General features: G+C 43.6%; 1 protein-coding gene across 4 annotated transcripts in view; it reads left to right on the forward strand.

Annotated features, from left to right (window-relative positions):
• dalrd3 (DALR anticodon binding domain containing 3) overlaps window positions 1-19,680 on the forward strand; it is a 30,833-nt gene that overhangs the window by 2,372 nt on the left and 8,781 nt on the right. For 2 of the 4 annotated variants that reach the window (XM_067998416.1, XM_067998414.1), the window contains exons 2-9: window positions 717-1,006; window positions 3,150-3,445; window positions 6,955-7,007; window positions 7,831-7,953; window positions 8,678-8,748; window positions 12,799-12,857; window positions 13,487-13,569; window positions 19,504-19,630. In XM_067998416.1, the coding sequence (XP_067854517.1) occupies window positions 717-1,006; window positions 3,150-3,445; window positions 6,955-7,007; window positions 7,831-7,953; window positions 8,678-8,748; window positions 12,799-12,857; window positions 13,487-13,569; window positions 19,504-19,630 (1,102 nt within the window). The remainder of the gene's footprint in view (window positions 1-716; window positions 1,007-3,149; window positions 3,446-6,954; window positions 7,008-7,830; window positions 7,954-8,677; window positions 8,749-12,798; window positions 12,858-13,486; window positions 13,570-19,503; window positions 19,631-19,680) is intronic. The other 2 variants (XM_067998415.1, XM_067998417.1) reach the window with 2 other exon arrangements.

Raw genomic sequence — 19,680 nt, forward strand, 5'->3', positions numbered from 1 at the left:
TCAGTAGGCAATTCAGCCAGTGGGGTGCATCACAGACAAGGTCACTCCTGTCCAACAAGAATCACTGAGCAGCATTCAGGAGTCAGAACCCTGACTGATTTTCCAACCCCCCCGCCTTTTCCTGGGATACAGTGGCTAGTTGCTGCACCCCAACTTGCCTTCCCCTCGGATACAGGTTAACTCGGCATCAAACCCATCTGATCCGTATGGAGAAGTGCACTTACCAAATCAACCATGTGGTGAAGCCCCGAAGCTTATTTCTAAGGTGGTCGAAGCAATATGTAATGGGGACTAAGGTTCAAATATTTGTTTTTTGTTCCCCCTTTCTCTCTCCTCTCTCTCTTCCTCTTCCTCCTCCTCCTCCTCCCCCCCCCCATTAAATAAGAAAAGCTACAAGTTGATCTCAGCCTCATGTTTCATGGTGGCCTGTTGCAGAGAATCAGTGACAGACTTGAGGTAAGGTTGCCTGCCTTCAGACACAAGTGGGCAGGGTGGCAAAAGTAAATAGGAAATAGCTCAATTGCGGGTGTTCCTTGGAGATAAAAGCAACGACGGGTAATCAGTTTGGGTGTAATCTTATCAAAATAGTCCTCACTCAGAATGTTAGCCTATCTTTTCTGGTGTAGATACTGACCGACCTGCTATGCATTTTTAAAAAATTGTTAGCCCACTAAGATGCAAAAAATTGTAAAACCAATTCCTTAAAATGGTTTTAGGTTCCTGAAGATCTCATAGAAAGATTGCTGTCAGAGTACCTCTACATACAGAGCTGCAAGCAGACAGCTGCTGGGCTGGTGATTCGGTTGGACCATCCCGCCCTTTTTAAGCAGGTCCTGAGCAATCTCCCTCTCTACACGAGACCTTTGAAGACGTCGGCAAAGAAGAAGTGTGTGATTCTGAACTGTATGCCTTTGCAGGGGAGTAGAGGACTGGAATTGCTTACAGTTAGTCACTTACGAGCGATCCTACTGGCAGACCACCTGGCTGAAGCGTTAAGGCAACAAGGGTGAGTTTATATAGAATTTACAACACAGAAACAGGCCATTCGGCCCAACTGTTCTATGCTGGTGTTTATGTTCCACACGAGCCTCCTCCCACCCTATCAGCATATCCTTCTATTCCTTTCTCCCATGTGTGCTTATCTAGCTTCCCCTTAAATGCATCTGCGCTATTTGCCTCAACTACTTGTGGTAGCAAGTTGTGTATCTAATCAGTCACTCTCTGGGTAAAGAAGTTTCTCTTGAATTCCTTATTGGATTTATTCGTGACTGTCTTATTTATGGCCCTAGTTTTGGTCTCCCCCACAAGGGAAAACATTTTCTCTATGTCTACCCTATCAAACCCCTTCATTAGGTCACCCCTCAGCCTTCTCTTTTTTTCTAGAGAAAAAAGCCCTGACCTGTTCGGTTTTTCCTGATAGTTATAACCCCTCAGTTCTGGTATCAGCCTTGTAATATGGAGACCAGAACTGTGCACAGTACTCCCAAGTGTGGTCGAACCAAGGTTCCTTACAAGTTTAACATAACTTCTGCTCTTCAATTCTATTCCTCTATAAATGAACCCCAGTGCTTGGTTTGCATTTTTTAATGGCCTGGCTAACCTGTGTTGCTTCTTCTAATGATTTGTGAATCTGTACTTCTAGTTCTCTTTCCAAAAAGAGTGTGTGGCCTCCTTATTTCTCCTACCAAAATGCACCACCTCACATTCATTTGCCATTTACACACCTATTTACTCAACTAACCTTCCCACTCACAACTTCCTCTCCTCCCGAGTGCTTATGGTCTGTGGGGTTTAGCAGGCATAGCTTGTACCCAGTAAGCCAGGAGCTCCCAAGCTGACACTTAATATTTTTTTTTAAAAAGAATGTTTTAAATAATTCAAGGCAGTTTAATTTCCTCATTGTGCTAAAAAGTGTTACTGAATGCACAATTATTCTGGGTGATTTTAATCCATTTAAACAGGTTAATGGGTGGATTGAAATACCCACACTGCCAGAGGAATTAAACACCCTCGCATGTGTTGCATTCACTTATAGGCTGCTACTTGCACAAAGCTGCAGGACTGCCAGTGCCCATAGAACTGCACCTCAAAGAGTTGGTGTGTTCAGGATAGGAGGGGAGGAAATCAAATACTTCAAGACTCATTTGCTCCTAAAGCTACCCTTTGCCTCTGGTTCCATTCCCCTCCCTGGTTGCTCGCTCTGGATTAACCAGTGTGCAACGTCGGCTGTCCTTTTCAGGCCCCAGAGGAGCTTCAAACTACATATCTATCGATCAACAAGACTGGTGATTTCTACCTCCACATTGCCTGCCCCCACCAAGACACCATGTTTTCATTACTTCCAGCCCCCACTTCTCCTGTGTTCGTCTTGCCAGCCTCCCAAACTCCATTCTACACAAATTCCGATGTATCTTAAAACTCTGCTGCCTGCATCCTGTCCCGCACCACGTCCTGCTCCTCCATCACCTGTGTGCTTGTCAAGCACACAATCAATTCAAAATACTTTCTCATTTACGAAGTGCCTTGGTCCAACCAACCTTTGCAATCCCCTCCAGCCCTACGTCAGCTCGTACCCTATGCTTCCTCTGAATCTTGTCTCTTGTGCATCCCTATCCCTCTGCACTAATCATTCATGGTAGAACTTTCAGCTGTCTCAGCCCTACTGTCTGGAACTCTTTCCCATAACCCCGCCATCTTTGAAAGCCTCCTCAAAAAGGTCATTCTTGGGTCATCTTTGACTTTTTTTGTTACTGCTCGGTGTTCGTTTCTCCTTTGATTGCCTTGGGAAGTTTAATACGTTAAAAGTTCAATATGAAAATTAGATACAAGAATTTATAAAAGGTACGTCCACTGATTGGAGTCAGTGACCTGGGGATGCCGTGTTTCTGGGAGAAAAAGTGTTCAGAAAGTCAATGGCCAAAAACATTGCGTAGGCAAGAACAAAGTACTGCAGATGCTGGAAATCTGAAATAAAACGCAGATCATGCTGGAAACACTCAGCATCTGTCATCAACCTGAAACGTTAACACTCTCTCCACAGATGCTGCCTGACTTGCTGAGTGTTTCCAGCATTACCATTTTGTGTAGGTACAGCTTTCATGTTTTTTTTGTTGTAATTCTCACTTTTTGACCTGTCTTTCTCCCTTTAGTTGTGTAGTGCGTGCAACGCCAAATCTTCCCCAAAACACTGCCATCTGGAACTTTCTGAAGTTACTGAGAGTCAATTGGGCGTCCACCCTACAAACAACCTCCAGTGATGGAAGAGTTTCCTACTTCAAAAAGATTCTGTCGGAATCAATTTATACGCAGCTCAGGAAATCAGAGGCCCCTACAGATCCGGGCCATAATGCACTGCCAAAAGATGTGTTATTCAAGGTGCATTTAAGACAGTTTGTGAAGGAGAAGGAACTAGGCGGTTACGATACCAACTTGGACGTGGCTTTGGGTAGGTCTCAACTTTTTTTTTTAAAAAAAGACATTGGAAAGTTCCACTCTTTTTTATTTAAAGTACCAATAGCAATATGGGAAACATAAGGATAGAATCAGAACGAAACTAACTACACTGGAATGCTTTTCTTTCCTGCTGCCAATGATTAATGGAAACTGGAAGATAAGGGTATGTTCTTGGAAAGAGGAAACAAACACAGCATTCAGATTGTTTTGTGTCTAAGGGCAGGAAGTAGAAAGTGTAGATTATCCTAATTGTGAAGGATCGTTGTGCAAATATAGGAAACTTCAAAACATTATTTTTAAGTTTGGTTTAATGCGGCTCTTAAAAGAAAGTGGAAGTCAGGGCTGGGACTCAACTGCGTGTGAGGGGAATTGACCCGAATCAGATGCGGTAGAATAAATGTGCTAAAGGATTGAAAGTGTATCTATAATACTAGTGAATCACCCATGGCACTACTCAACAACAACAACTTGCATTGATATAGCGCTTTTAACGTAGTAAAACATCCCAAGAGCAATTTTCAAACAAAATTTGAGCCAAATAAGGAGAAATTAGGACATGTGACCAAAAGCTTGGTCAAGAGAGATAGATTTTAAGGAGCATCTTACAGGATGAGACACATGTAGTGAGGCGGAGAGGGTTAGGGAGGGAATTCCAGAGCTTAGGGTCTAGGCTGCTGTAGGTATGGCCGCCAATGGTGGAGCGATTAAAATCGGGGATGCGCAAGAGGCAAGAATTGGAGGAGCACAGAGATCTGAGGGTTGTAGGGCTGGAGGAGGTTACAGAGATAGGGAGGGGCGAGGCCATGGAAGGATTTGAAAACAAGGATGAGAATTTTTAAAATTGAGATGTTGCCAGACCAGGAGGCAACGTAGGTCAGCGAGCAAAGGGGCGATGGGTGAATGGGACTTGGTGCGAGTTAGGGGACGGGCAGAGTTTTGGATGCGCTCAAAAAGTATCGAGTCAGAAGTGTTTCTCTTACCTGTCCAGTGTATGAGAAATGTGCATTTTCTGGCACACTTCCTGAATAATAATTGTCACAGTTCGGTCATGCCTGCTTCTAACGCTAAGTAAACTAAACTATTCAAACTTACCTTTCAGTCCTCCCCATCTTGGGGCGCTTTACTCTCGCAAATTACATCTCAATTCTGTTCTTCCAGGTGGGCTTTATTTTTCAAAATGTGTTTGTTTATTTTTTTCAGTTCTTAAATTTTATTTTTGGGCTTGGCAGGTCTCCCTGGTGTCCTGGCAAATATTTATCCCTCAGCCAACATCTCAAACAGATTATCTGGTCATTTACCTCATTGCTTTTTGTGGACCTTGCTGTGCACAAGTTGGCTGCCACGTTTCTCTGCAGCAGTGATTATACTTCATTGACTGAAGTGCTTGGGGATGTCCCATGGTCATGAAAAGCGCAATATAAATGCAAGTTCTTTCTTTCTTCTGTCCTTTGCAGTATTAGAAGCATAGAAAATAGGAGATTTGGCCCTTCGAGCCTGCTCCGCCATTCAATATGATCATGGCTGATCCTCTCTCAATACCAAATTCCCGCTCTCTCTCCATACCCCTTTGATGCCTTGTGTCTAGAAATCTATCTAGCTCCTTCTTAAAATATATTCAGTGACTTGGCCTCCACAGCCTCCTGTGGTAGAGAATTCCACAGGTTCACCACCCTCAGTGACAAAATTTCTCCTCATCTCAGTCCTAAATGTCCTACCCCGTATCCTGAGACTGTGACCCCTCATTCTGGCCCCCCCAGCCAGGGGAACATCCTCCCTGCATCCAGTCTGTCTAGCCCTGTCAGAATTTTATATGTTTCTATCAGATCCCCTCTCATTCTTCTAAACTCGAGTGAATACAGGCCGAGTCGACCCAATCTCTCCTCATACGACAGTCCTGCCATCCCAGGAATCAATCTAGTGAACCTTCGCTGCACTCCCTCTATGGCAAGTATATCCTCTCTTAGGTAAGGAGACCAAAACTGCACACAATACTCCAGGTGTGGTCTCACCAAGGCCCTGTATAACTGCAGTAAGACAACCTTGCTGTTATACTCAAATCCTCTTGCAATGAAGGCCAACATACCATTTGCCTTCCCAACTGCTTGCTGCACCTGCATGTTTGCTTTCAGTGATTGGTGTACAAGGACACCCAGGTCCCTTTGTACATCAACATTTCCCAATTTAATACTCTGCCTTTCTGTTTTTCCTTCCGAAGTGGATAACTTTGCATTTATCCACATTATACTGCATCTGCCATGTATTTGCCCACTCACTCAACTTGTCTAAATCACCTTGAAGCCTCTTTGCATCCTCCACACAACTCACGATCCCACCTAGTTTTGTGTCATCAGCAAACTTGGAAATATTACATTTGGTTCCCTCATCCAAATCATTGATATATATTGTGACTAGCTGGGGCCCCAAGCACTGATCCCTGCGGTACCCCACTAATCACCGCCTGCCACACCGAAAAAGACCCATTTATTCCTACCCTCTGTTTCCTGTCTGTTAACCAATTATTGCACATTCAGCTCAAACTGTGATCGATATTTTAAATCGTATCTACACTTCTGCTCCTGTTAAATTAAACTTCTTTTGTGGTGATATCTGTAAACTCACTAAGTTGGTAAGCTGTTAAGTTGAAAATTCCAGATGAAAGGACAAGTTTCTTTGTGCAGGACAGCACCAAGATTGAAGAGAGAATAGACGATGGAGGTACATCAAGAAGTAGTGGTTAGGCGAAGCCCAGTTTGCATTCTAAAACCTGCCAGTGTCGGGAGGAGAGGGAGACAGGGCGAGGCAAAGAGTTCCAGTTTTTAAGATCCTGGGAGAGTAGGAAATTATATTGTAAGTTTTGATTTCAGTACAGTGAGGAAGTGTATATGGGATTGTGTAATTGAAGCTTAGTAGGAACAAAGGAGGGTGGTTCAGAGGACCAATAACCATAGTATCAAAATTAGAATTTACAGCACAGAAACAGGCCATTCGGCCCAGTTGGTCTATGCTGGTGTTTATGCTGCACACGAGCCTCCTCCCACCTCTCTAGCTAACCCTGTCAGTACAACTTTCTATTCTTTGCTCCCTCGTGTGTTTATCTAGCTTCCCCTTAAATGCATCTATGCTATTCAAAATAAAAACACAAGGATGGCTGCAAGAAGGTTGGAGCTGAGTAGATCAGACAACAAGCCTTTTAGTTTTTACAAATACTGAAAATCTGGTGGATTGAAGTATACAAACTTACCCAATAATTCCTCCATAGGAGCAATGTGAACCAGCAGTGACACAAAGCCATTCAATTTATACATTCCGGATAGGAATATAGATCATGGAGTCTTTGTCTTTAAATGGAGTTATGGCTGGGGCAGTGTATACTGAATGGATCATTTAAAAGTAGTAAACTAATAGCTAAGGCACAACATTCTTTCTGTATTGGAGCTAGGAAAGATATTTACTTGTTGGTACTTTCAGATGTCATAGTATAATTGATTCTTCTTTGTACAGTGCAGGAGGAAGCCCTGAGACAGATAGCAGAGCTTCAACGCACAATCTTACAGGTCAGTGTAAGCACAACCTACTCTTTGAAGCACATACTCCAAAGGCTTAAATGTTCTTCATTGATTCCTGTTCTAATCCACAAGTCTGTGTGTACGCTGAGGGATACCAGTGGCACATTTCTCCTTTTGACATCTAGTATCAGCACAAAGCATTTCCAAGTTTGGTATAGCGCCAGTTAGACACAAGGTTAAGCTCCCTCTGCTAATTCACCAGCAGCATCAGAACAGCACACTCTGCTGCGACATTGTGATATTTTCTTTTTCTGCACCAGTTGTCCCTGTGGGGGTCTGAGCGGAGTGACGCTGCCATTCAGTGCTGAATTATGGATAGTTTTGTCCTACATTACAACAGTGTCTACACTTCAAAAGTACTTAATTAGCTGTAAAGCGCTATGGGATGTCGAGGTTGTGAAAGGCACTATATAAATGCAAGTCTGTCTTTCTTTGTGAAGTCCTAGATACTGGGTTCGCAAGGCCCATTCCGCTTTACCCAAGAGCTTAGCAGCGCTCGCACACACGTACATGAACGTTCATCCTATCAGCCTTGGCGGCGCTCAATAAACAGGGCAAAGCAGCAGTGCAGAATAGTTCCAGATCTAAATATGCCATGCTGTGGAGCAGAGAGTCTCCACAGGAAGAGTGTGCCAACAGCCAGGTATAAAGTGACACTGGTAAAAACGGATCCACTAGACCTTTCAGTTAGACGTGGTGCCTGGCACACTGGAACAGGGGAATCGGTTGGTCAAAGTAAAACTTTATTTTGCATTAAAGTAAAGCCGGATGTAAAAATGTTTTAAAATTAATAGCCAGAATGTGTTTCAAGTCTCAGGCGGATTCGGAGCAGTGTCTGGTGATCCACGTGGTGGGCTGTGAGGAGGAGTTTCAGCAGCAGAAGATTGACCTGCTCTGGCAAATACTGAATGCCGGGATGGATCAAGTGACTCAGGTTAGTTCAGTTCGACAGGTATAAGCCATGAACTAATTGAATGGCGGGACAGGCTCGAGGGGCTGAATGGCCTGCTCCGGTTCCTAGGTACAGCAGCAAACTGCAGAGGATTTCCATTCAAACAGAGTAGAGTCCATTCAGGAGCTAGTATTAGAACTCTCCTTGGCTAAAGTCTAAGTCGCTACCATCCTGTCTGGCAGGTTATTCCACTTATCACCTTTTGCATAAAGTTCTTTCAGTTGTCTGATCCAAGCCATTTCTTTTAACCTCTGATCCTAGTGCACAGCCTAATTTTGAAGTGATGTTTTCAGATGTGCAGATCAAGCTTTCGAATCACCTGATTAAAGGCTCCTCAATACCTATTTCAGTTTCAAAGTTACCAGGATATGAAATCCAAACAGTTTCAAAATGTGATCAACACCCATTTTCGGTAATAAAGACTAGTGTGCACGTGATTGTAGATGTCCTAATTCAGTAAGTCAGTGATCTCAATCCTGTTCATAGAGCACCCAGTTCCATTGCCCATAATTTGGCACTGAAGTGACCCCCTTACCGAGGTTATAAAAAAAGGATCATTGGCATGGCGCATGGATTGCCACACAATGCAGCTCTGTTCAGAGGTTGGGCAATGTAGAAGAGGTTTTATTCTGTAATTAACCTGTGGGTGCTGGGTCCCAGAACTTAGGATCCTAATATTTACAGTGCATTTTTCTTTCATCCATAGAGGCACCTTGTGTGTGGACCAGTGAGAATAGCTGGTGAAAACTCTCATCTTAATGCTGTTCAATACTTCCAGTAAGTCACCATTACAGCTGATGATTTGCACATGAAATAAAGGATGTCAGAATTCAGGCCGTCTTCCCCCAATACTTCTTATTTGTCAGCTTCCATAGACAAGCACATGCCTATATAATGAAATAAAAGTTAACGTGGTTCATAGCAGGCCCCTGGGTGAAGTGAACCCTTTTAACAGTGAAGTATGCACTAGAAATTGTGCCAGGTAATATTTACCCTCAACATCATCACAACACAGGATTATCTGGTCATCATCTCATTTCTGATCATAGGAGCTTGCTGTGCGCAAAATGGCTCCCCCGTTTCCTACATTGCAACAGTGACTACACTTCAAAAAGTACCTCATTGGTTGTAAAGCACTTTGGGAGGTCTTGAGGAACGCAAAAGCTACTATGCAAGTTCTTCCTTAGAAATAGAACGTGGTACCACTTTACACAATCTTTCCAACTGAAGGAATGCACCACACTCAGACTATTAGCTCAAGCCAAAAACTACTTATGTTAATTATATAAAACAAAAACAGTATAGCAGATTAGGTTATATTATAGAACACCCGGTTTAAAAACAATAAAAAGTTCCAAAATACTTGCAGCTCTCTTCCATAATTTTGACCATGCATCTTGCGATAGTCTTGGATAGTACTGAACCCTCACCGAGTGCACTACTAACCTCCAGCCCATATACAGAGGAACAGCAAAAAAGGAAAACACAGAGTACCAGCCCAGGTTCTTCACCTTGATAATCCAAGTTGGTGTAAAAGATTTTTAGCAAAACTACTGATCAGAATAGAATTCAGAAAGGCACAAGGCCAGCCACCCAGAATCCTGACAAACAATTTAAGGACAAAGCAAAACTTCCAAATGTCTTGCAGTGGCAGTTCAGAGACAAGGGGAACTTATAAATTTAGGTAATAAAGACATTTTAATTGGATTTGGACTCCAGAATGCAACTGTGTGCAATTGCTGGCCCTAGAAATAATTACTATTGATTTACATCACGTGGCTGAGGAAACAAGTCCAAAGCTTATTAAGCAATCACCATAAAGAGGTGAATCATTCCTACCCATTGAAGCAGTTGTCTATATAAGGAACACCATTTTCGATTTTCCTCAGCTCAAACTTTGCTGCCCTATCCCACACCAGGTCCCGCTCACTAATCACCCCTGTTCTTGCTTGCTTTGGCTCCTGGTCCCCTCTGCCTCCTATTTAAAAATTCTCATCCTCATGTTTAAATTCTTTGATAGCCTCACCCCCTCCCAATCTCTTAACCTCCTCCATGCCCTATAACCCCCACCCCAACTCTGTTGCTCTGACTCTAGCCTTATGCACCCCCCCACCCTCTTCGCCTCACTAATGGTGGCCTGACTTCAGCTGTCTAGGCCCCATACTCTGGAATCCCTTCCCTAAATCCCTCTGCTTCTCCTCCTTTAAAATCCACCTCTTTGACCAAGCTTTTGGTCACCTCTCCCAATATCCCCTCCTTTGTCTCAGCATTCACTTCTGTCTGATTACACCTCTGAAGCGCCCTGGGACATTTTTCTATGTTAAAAGGCACTACATAAGTGCAAGTTTTCTTGCTGTAAATGTATTGTTACAAGAAAATGGATGTTGCCAAACAAGACACATCCTCTGGGCCTGTCATAATATGTCCCTCCCTCTGGCAGGGGAATGCAGTACATGCTGTACTCACTCATCACACCTTCCCCCAATGTTATATCTCAGATCATGAATTTGTCAGAGTTGCTGGAATGTCAACATGGTGCTTCATTCAGTCACCAAACCACAGTTAAAGGAGTAAAATAAGTAAACGTTCAGTGTTTACAACAATGTATACAAAGTACATGTACTCCTAATAGGTATTGTTGTGCCTAGTTAGCCACGTGCTTAACATCTCCTGATGTATAGAACTTTGTCATCTGTGACTCAGGCAATTGAAAGTCCAGCTATATCTGTGTCAGCTTGGCTCATTTGGGCTATATCAGTGTCAGCTTGGCTATTTGGTAGCATTCTTAATTGTGAGTTGGAAGGTCATGGGTTCAACCCCCACTCCCAGAACTTGAGCACAAAATTAAGCTGACAATTCAGTGCAGTACTAAAGGGAGTGCTGCATTGTCAGAGCTGCCATCTTTTGGTTGAGATTAAATAGAGGCCACTTCTGCGTGTGGGGGATGAATGTAAAAGATCCTAAGGCACTATTTGAAGAACAGGGAGTCCCAGCCAACAACAAAATTAACCGGTCGTTCATAGAGTGCTATTTGTAGGACCTTGTTGCATTTCAAGAGTAATTCATTGGCTTCGAGAGAACTTGACATGAAAAGCATTATGTAAATTTCTTTCAGTGCTTTCTTTGTGACAAGGGCAACGAAGTGCTCAGTGTTAAACAGGGAAGTGTAGATCACACCAGACCTGCCCTATGCCCCCAGGTTTAAGAAGGAGTTTAATCCCAATTTTTAAATTCATCCGAGAGAGAGAGAGAGAAAGAAAAAAAGAAAAAAATTATTGGGTTTAAACATATTTATCTCTAAAAATAAAGGGCGGTTTAAGCATCAAAAACTCCCAGGTCAGATACAGCACTGTTAGATGTAGAGTCTAGCTTCTCTGCTCTGCTCCTAAAATGTACCTGGGCTCCAACACAAGAGCGTGTCCCATCAGGCATCACACAACCTAAGTTTTGTGTTGTGCACTCATGCTCATTCAGAACTGCATTTCAAATCCAAAATGGTTGCAAAGACAGACTTTCATCTGTCACTCTGGGCTAGATATCAACCTGGTTCCCAGAGGTAAAAAGCCCAGCATATCATTTAACTGTATTTAATGTACCAATGGAGTCATGTGTTGTAATTTTGCTGATAACAAAACTGTTTGTATATTTTGTACCTTGGCCTCAATTTTTTTTTAAAAAGTGAACTGATCAGGATCTATTTTAGCTCTCATAAAACCCAAGTCTTCAAATCCCTCCATATTACTTCTGCAGCCCCATGTCTGACTGAACATACACCCTCCACTCAACACTGGTCTTCCGTGCATCTCTCTTCTGCCCCCACCCCCGCAAAACAGAGTCGGAGGCCACTACATCCCTGTGTTCTAACTGTCTCCTTCTTCAAAACTTACCTTTAGCTATGCAGTCAGTCTTTTCCTTATTTTCTCCCCACATTTGCTTCGTGACCAAGGCTGTAAAGCATTGTGGATTTTTTTTTTAAAAGTGAAAAGCATTTATAAATGCAAGTTGTTAGCATCTGCAGATATTACTTAAAACGTGCCTAGAAGAGATATCATATAAAACAATACAAATAGTAGGGAGAGTGAATTGGCAGGGCACAACATCCCTCAACAAATCCTGTGACTTTCTGCACTTAGAATATGTAGCATGATTTGCTGCTCTAGTACAGCAATTTTGCACAAGAAATCCTAGGGGTAATGAAAACACTTGAGTGATAACAAATCACTAACAGTGAACTGACCAAGATTTATAACAGGCACGAAATATCAGTAAGTAGTCAAAAATCCTGGAGAAAGAGAATTTGCATTTCAAGATTAAAAAGTGGCACAAATGTCCCATTCAGCAAGTTAAACCTAGTAATATTCCCCTTCTGGCTTCCCACACAAGGCACTATGGCCTGCCTGAGGTGGTGAGCAGGCAACCTACTTGTAGTTCAAAAAAGGTGCTAGGACGTAATGCAGGAGAAGACTCTCTCATTTCGTCTGAAGGGAAGTTCCTGGCTTATAAATTATTGCCTCCAACACTGGACAGAACCTGCCCTTTGGAGAAAGTTGTAGAAGTGGAGTTTGTCCCCTCTGCCATTGGCATCTTGGAGCAACAGTAGGATGTACTGCCCACATCTGACTCTCTCCGGCGGTGCAGTACTCATTTTCACTAATAATGAAGTTTTAACCTAGCCCCAATCTTAAAATTTTCCTTTTTTGGTAGTATTTAATTACTTTAATTATTAAACCCATTGATAATCTAGGAGCAAGGCTAAATTACAGAATTCGAGATTTGAAACAAATGACCTGTTAAATCATTCACTCAGTTCTTTTTTTTTAATTCCAGGTTTCGCAGGTCTCAAATGCAGGAAGCATCTGTGATGAAGTATGGAAGCCTAGTGCAAGGTACAGTTCTACTATCCAGTGTCCTAGACAAGTGCATAGCCTAGCCCCTGCTCCTTCCCTTTAGATCATTACATCAGCGGCCTTGACAATAAGATGTCTCAACATTGTTCTCTTTTTGGGCGGGTCATGAAAACAATCACCTGCTGCTGAGTGTGTTAGTGGTACCAAAGCTCCTGGACAGGTACATTTGTCAGTGGGGATATTATGTTGTGCACTGCAGTTTAAAGAAACACAAGTCTCCTTCAATGCTCAGCTGGTTAAGGCAGTGAGTAGCATGACTCATCTCTAACCAACATTGAAGATTATGAAGGTGATTGAGAAGATGATGCAAACAAATTGTTCAAAGGTAAAAAAGTTTAAAAATTCAGGGACATCTTAAAAATTAGGCCTATAATGAAGAATTTAGGTGGAATTTGTTCTGCAGTTGACCTTTGGGTGAAAAAGTTACCAAAGAAAACCACTGAAGTGGCCAGTCCACTATGGTAGGAGAGGAAAAAAAAAAGACTGAGGGCTATGGTCAGAAGGTGGGTAGGCAGGAGCGCTGAGGAAGGGATGGACTCAATGAAAAAAAAAAATTCCCTGTTCTGAAGATTCTTGAGTTATAACAAGTTTGCTGCATTTCTCCCTAGGGGATTCGTGGGCTGAAATCATCAGCAGCATGACCTCAGCTACCATCAGGTTTGAACTGCTAGCGACAGCACACCGCAGTCCAGTAAGTAATCCAGCATGTTCCGACTGCAGCAAAGTAGTTTGGGAACAGGCGAGGGGAAGATATGTTTTGTTTCTTACAAGCCTTGCTGCACCACTCATCATTCTTGACCGTTAGAAAGGTAGAATCATAGAAGTTTACAACATGGAAACAGGCCCTTCGGCCCAACATGTCCATGTCGCCCAGTTTATACCACTAAGCTAGTCCCAGTTGCCTGCACTTGGCCCATATCCCTCTATACCCATCTTACCCATGTAACTGTCCAAATGCTTTTTAAAAGACAAAATTGTACCCACCTCTCCTACTGCCTCTGGCAGCTCGTTCCAGACACTCACCACCCTTTGAGTGAAAAAATTGCCCCTCTGGACCCTTTTGTATCTCTCCCCTCTCACCTTAAATCTATGCCCCCTCGTTATAGACTCCCCTACCTTTGGGAAAAGATTTTGACTATCTACCTTGTCTATGCCCCTCATTATTTTATAGACTTCTATAAGATCACCCCTTAACCTCCTACTCTCCAGGGAAAAAAGTCTCAGTCTATCCAACCTCTCCCTATAAGTCAAACCATCAAGTCCCGGTAGCATCCTAGTAAATCTTTTCTGCACTCTTTCTAGTTTAATAATATCCTTTCTATAATAGGGTGACCAGAACTGTACACAGTATTCCAAGTGTGGCCTTACTAATGTCTTGTACATCTTCAACAAGACATCCCAACTCCTGTATTCAATGTTCTGACCAATGAAACCAAGCATGCTGAATGCCTTCTTAACCACCCTATCCACCTGTGACTCCACTTTCAAGGAGCTATGAACCTGTACTCCTAGATCTCTTTGTTCCATAACTCTCCCCAACGCCCTACCATTAACGGAGTAGGTCCTGGCCCGATTCGATCTACCAAAATGCGTCACCTCACATTTATCTAAATTAAACTCCATCTGCCATTCATCGGCCCACTGGCCCAATTTATCAAGATCCTGTTGCAATCCTAGATAACCTTCTTCACTGTCCACAATGCCACCAATCTTGGTGTCATCTGCAAACTTACTAACCATGCCTCCTAAATTCTCATCCAAATCATTAATATAAATAACAAATAACAGCGGACCCAGCACCGATCCGAGGCACACTGCTGGTCACAGGCCTCCAGTTTGAAAAACAACCCTCTACAACCACCCTCTGTCTTCTGTCGTCAATCCAATTTTGTATCCAATTGGCTACCTCACCTTGGATCCCATGAGATCTAATCTTATGTAACAACCTACCATGCGGTACCTTGTCAAAGGCTTTGCTAAAGTCCATGTAGACCACGTCTACTGCACAGCCCTCATCTATCTTCTTGGTTACCCCTTCAAAAAACTCAATCAAATTTGTGAGACATGATTTTCCTCTCACAAAACCATGCTGACTGTTCCTAATCAGTCCCTGCCTCTCCAAATGCCTGTAGATCCTGTCTCTCAGAATACCGTCTAACAACTTACCCACTACAGATGTCAGGCTCACCGGTCTGTAGTTCCCAGGCTTTTCCCTGCCACCCTTCTTAACAAAGGCACAACATTTGCTACCCTCCAATCTTCAGGCACCTCACCTGTAGCTGTCGATGATTCAAATATCTCTGCTAGGGGACCCGCAATTTCCTCCCTGACCTCCCATAACGTCCTGGGATACATTTAATCAGGTCCCGGAGATTTATCTACCTTGATGCGCGTTAAGACTTCCAGCACCTCCCTCTCTGTAATATGTACACTCCTCAAGACATCACTATTTATTTCCCCAAGTTCCCTAACATCCATGCCTTTCTCAACCGTAAATACCGATGTGAAATATTCATTCAGGATCTCACCCATCTCTTGTGGTTCCGCACATAGATGACCTTGTTGATCCTTGAGGCCCTACTCTCTCCCTAGTTACTCTTTTGCCCTTTATGTATTTGTAGAAGCTCTTTGGATTCTCCTTTGCCTTATCTGCCAAAGCAATCTCATGTCCCCTTTTTGCCCTCCTGATTTCTCTCTTAACTCTACTCCGGCAATCTCTATACTCTTCAAGGGATCCACTTGATCCCAGCTGCCTATGCATGTCATATGCCTCCTTCTTCTTTTTGACTAGGGCCTCAATCTCATGAGTCATCCAAGGTTCCCTACTTCTACCAGCCTTGCCCTTCACTTTATAAGGAATGTGCTTACCCTGAACCCTGGTTAGCACACTTTTGAAAGCCTCCCACTTACCAGACGTCCCTTTGCCTGCCAACAGACTCTCCCAATCAACTTCTGAAAGTTCCTGTCTAATACCATCAAAATTGGCCTTTCCCCAATTTAGAATTTTAACTTTTGGGCCAGACCTATCATTCTCCATAGCTATCCTAAAACTAATGGAATTATGATCACTGGTCCCAAAGTGATCCCTCACTAACACTTCTGTCACCTGCCCTTCCTTATTTCCCAAGAGGAGGTCAAGTTTTGCCCCCTCTCTAGTCGGGCCATCCACATACTGAATGAGAAATTCCTCCTGAATACACAACAAATTTCTCTCCATCCAAGCCCCTAATGCTATGGCTGTCCCAGTCAATGTTGGGAAAGTTAAGTCCCCTACTATTACCACCCTATTTTTCTTGCAGCTGTCTGTAATCTCCTTACATATTTGCTCCTCAATTTCCCGTTGACTATTTGGGGGTCTGTGGTACAATCCTATCAAAGTGATCTCTCCCTTCTTATTTTTCAGTTCTACCCATAGGGTAGAAAATGTTGTGCCTTTGTTTAAGAAGGGCGGCAGGGAAAAGCCTGGGAACTATAGACCAGTGAGCCTGACATCTGTAGTGGGTAAGTTGTTAGAGGGTATTCTGAGGGACAGAATCTACAGGCATTTGGAGAGGCAGGGACTAATTAGGAACAGTCAGCATGGTTTTGAGAGAGGAAAATCATGTCTCACGAATTTGATTGAGTTTTTTGAAGGGGTAACCAAGAAGATAGATGAGGGCTGTGCAGTAGACGTGGTCTACATGGACTTCAGCAAAGCATTTGACAAGGTACCGCATGGTAGGTTGTTACATAAGGTTAAATCTCATGGGATCCAAGGTGAGGTAGCCAATTGGATACAAAATTGGCTTGACGACAGAAGACAGAGGGTGGTTGTCGAGGGTTGTTTTTCAAACTGGATGCCTGTGTCCAGCGGTGTGCCTCAGGGATCGGTGCTGGGTCCGCTGTTATTTGTTATTTATATTAATGATTTGGATGAGAATTTAGGAGGCATGGTTAGTAAGTTTGCAGATGACACCAAGATTGGTGGCATTGTGGACAGTGAAGAAGGTTATCTAGGATTGCAACGGGATCTTGATAAATTGGGCCAGTGGGCCGATGAATGGCAGATGGAGTTTAATTTAGATAAATGTGAGGTGATGCATTTTGGTAGATCGAATCGGGCCAGGACCTACTCCGTTAATGGTAGGGCGTTGGGGAGAGTTATAGAACAAAGAGATCTGGGAGTACAGATTCATAGCTCCTTGAAAGTGGAGTCACAGGTGGATAGGGTGGTGAAGAAGGCATTCAGCATGCTTGGTTTCATTGGTCAGAACATTGAATGCAGGAGTTGGGATGTCTTGTTGAAGTTGTACAGGGCATTGGTGAGGCCACACTTGGAGTACTGTGTACAGTTCTGGTCACCCTATTATAGAAAGGATATTATTAAACTAGAAAGAGTGCAGAAAAGATTTACTAGGATGCTACCGGGACTTGATGGTTTGACTTACAGGTAGAGGTTAGACAGACTGGGACTTTATTCCCTGGAGAGTAGGAGGTTAAGGGGTGATCTTATAGAAGTCTATAAAATAATGAGGGGCATAGATAAGGTAGATAGTCAAAATCTTTTCCCAAAGGTAGGGGAGTCTATAACGAGGGGGCACAGATTTAAGGTGAGAGGGGAGAGATACAAAAGGATCCAGAGGGGCAATTTTTTCACTCAAAGGGTGGTGAGTGTCTGGAACGAGCTGCCAGAGGCAGTAGTAGAGGCGGGTACAATTTTGTCTTTTAAAAAGCATTTGGACAGTTACATGGGGAAGATGGGTATCGAGGGATATGGGCCAAGTGCAGGCAACTGGGACTAGCTTAGTGGTATAAACTGGGCGACATGGACATGTTGGGCCGAAGGGCCTGTTTCCATGTTGTAACTTCTATGATTCTATGATTCTATATAGACTCCGTGGGCGAACCCTCGGATATATCCTCTCTCACTACTGCCGTGATGTTCTCCCTAATCAAGAACGCAACTCCCCCTCCTCTTTTACCTCCTGCTCCATCTTTCCTATAGCATCTGTACCCTGGAACATTGAGCTGCCAGTCCTGCCCCTCCCTTAGCCATGTTTCAGTAATAGCTATAACATCCCAGTCCCATGTACCCATCCATGCCCTGAGTTCATCTACCTTGCCAATCAGACTTCTTGCATTGAAATAAATGCAGTTTAATCTAGACTTCCCTTGGTCTTTGTCCTGCTTTCTCAGACCATCTGTCCGGTCATGTTTTGTACACTCTCCCTTACTGCCTTTTGTTTCTGTCACCACTTTACTTCCCACTGACTTCCTGCATCGGTTCCCATCCCCCTGCCACATTAGTTTAAATCCTCCCCAACAGCACTAGCAAACACTCCCCCTAGGACATTGGTTCCAGTCCTGCCCAGATGCAGACCGTCCAATTTGTACTGGTCCCACCTCCCCCAGAACCGGTTCCAATGTCCCAGGAATTTGAATCCCTCCCTCTTGCACCATCTCTCAAGCCACGTATTCATCCTAGCTATCCTGTCATTCCTACCCTGACTAGCCCGTGGCACTGGTAGCAATCCTGAGATTACTACCTTTGAGGTCCTACTTTTTAGTTTAACTCCTAACTCCCTAAATTCAGCTTGTAGGACCTCATCCCGTTTTTTACCTATATCGTTGGTACCTATATGCACCACGACAACTGGCTGTTCACCCTCCCCCTCCAGAATGTCCTGCAGCCGCTCCGAGACATCCCTGACCCTTGCACCAGGGAGGCAACATACCATCCTGGAGTCTCGGTTGCATCCGCAGAAACACCTGTCTATTCCCCTTACAATCAAGTCCCCTATAACTATAGCTCTGCCACTCTTTTTCCTGGACGTTCTGGAGGGGGAGGGTGAACAGCCAGTTGTCGTGGTGCATATAGGTACCAATGATATAGGCAAAAAACGGTGGAGGAGGAGACAGCCCAAAGCCAGTCTATAACCAGCTACCAGGTGGTGCACAAGAGCAGGCAAAGATCGAGACCTTCCCCTCCCCATGAGGGAGCCCCAGGCATTCCCAGCCAACGGAGGATGCTGGGCTAAAACTGCAGAGATCAAGTCACACGCCCTAGAGACAGTGCAGAGAAGAGCCACAAGGCATTTGGAGGACTGACTTATGGGGAAAGATTGGAAACACAGGCTGTTTGTCATTGAAAGGAGGTGACTAAAAGTGTGCTTCAGAGGTCTTTAAGATAGTAAATGGCAAGGCACTGGTAAATCCAGATTCACTGGTTCAGACAGTGGAAATTTAGGACTGATATCAGGAATTATTTCTTTACACAGTGATCAAGCAAAATGGATGTCTGGGCTGGGAGTGGAAGCAAAAACCCTGGAATCATTTAAGATACAAATGCTGTGACAGACTGTAATTTGTTTCCTGTGATGGATGGGCTGAACACCCATCTCATGGTCTTTTGGAAATGACGACTGGAGACTGTAGTATTTCCCTGTGTCACTGCTGGGAAGCTCAGGCTTTTTCTACTGGAGCAGAATGTCAGCCATTTGATTGTTTTAAAAAGACATACTATAGAGACAAATATTTGATTTGAAATCATGTAGAAATTGAGACCAAGGAGGGCCAGTCATATTGGAAAATAAACGTTATGAATAACAGAAATTCACTTTCCTCTCTCTCTCACCATGAACTTTAGCTGAATTTGGACCTGACAGAAGCAGTCAACATCTCTACCAAAGGGACAAGGAGTGGAGCATTTGTCATGTACAACTGTGCCAGGCTCGCAACATTATTTGATCGTTTCAACAAGTCCGTCCAACAAGGTAAAAGCTACCACCTTTTAAGAATTGTTTGAGAGATCAGGCAGTCAGCT

The sequence above is a fragment of the Heptranchias perlo genome, chromosome 17 (assembly GCF_035084215.1).
Source record: "Heptranchias perlo isolate sHepPer1 chromosome 17, sHepPer1.hap1, whole genome shotgun sequence".
Taxonomy (NCBI): Eukaryota; Metazoa; Chordata; class Chondrichthyes; order Hexanchiformes; family Hexanchidae; genus Heptranchias; species Heptranchias perlo.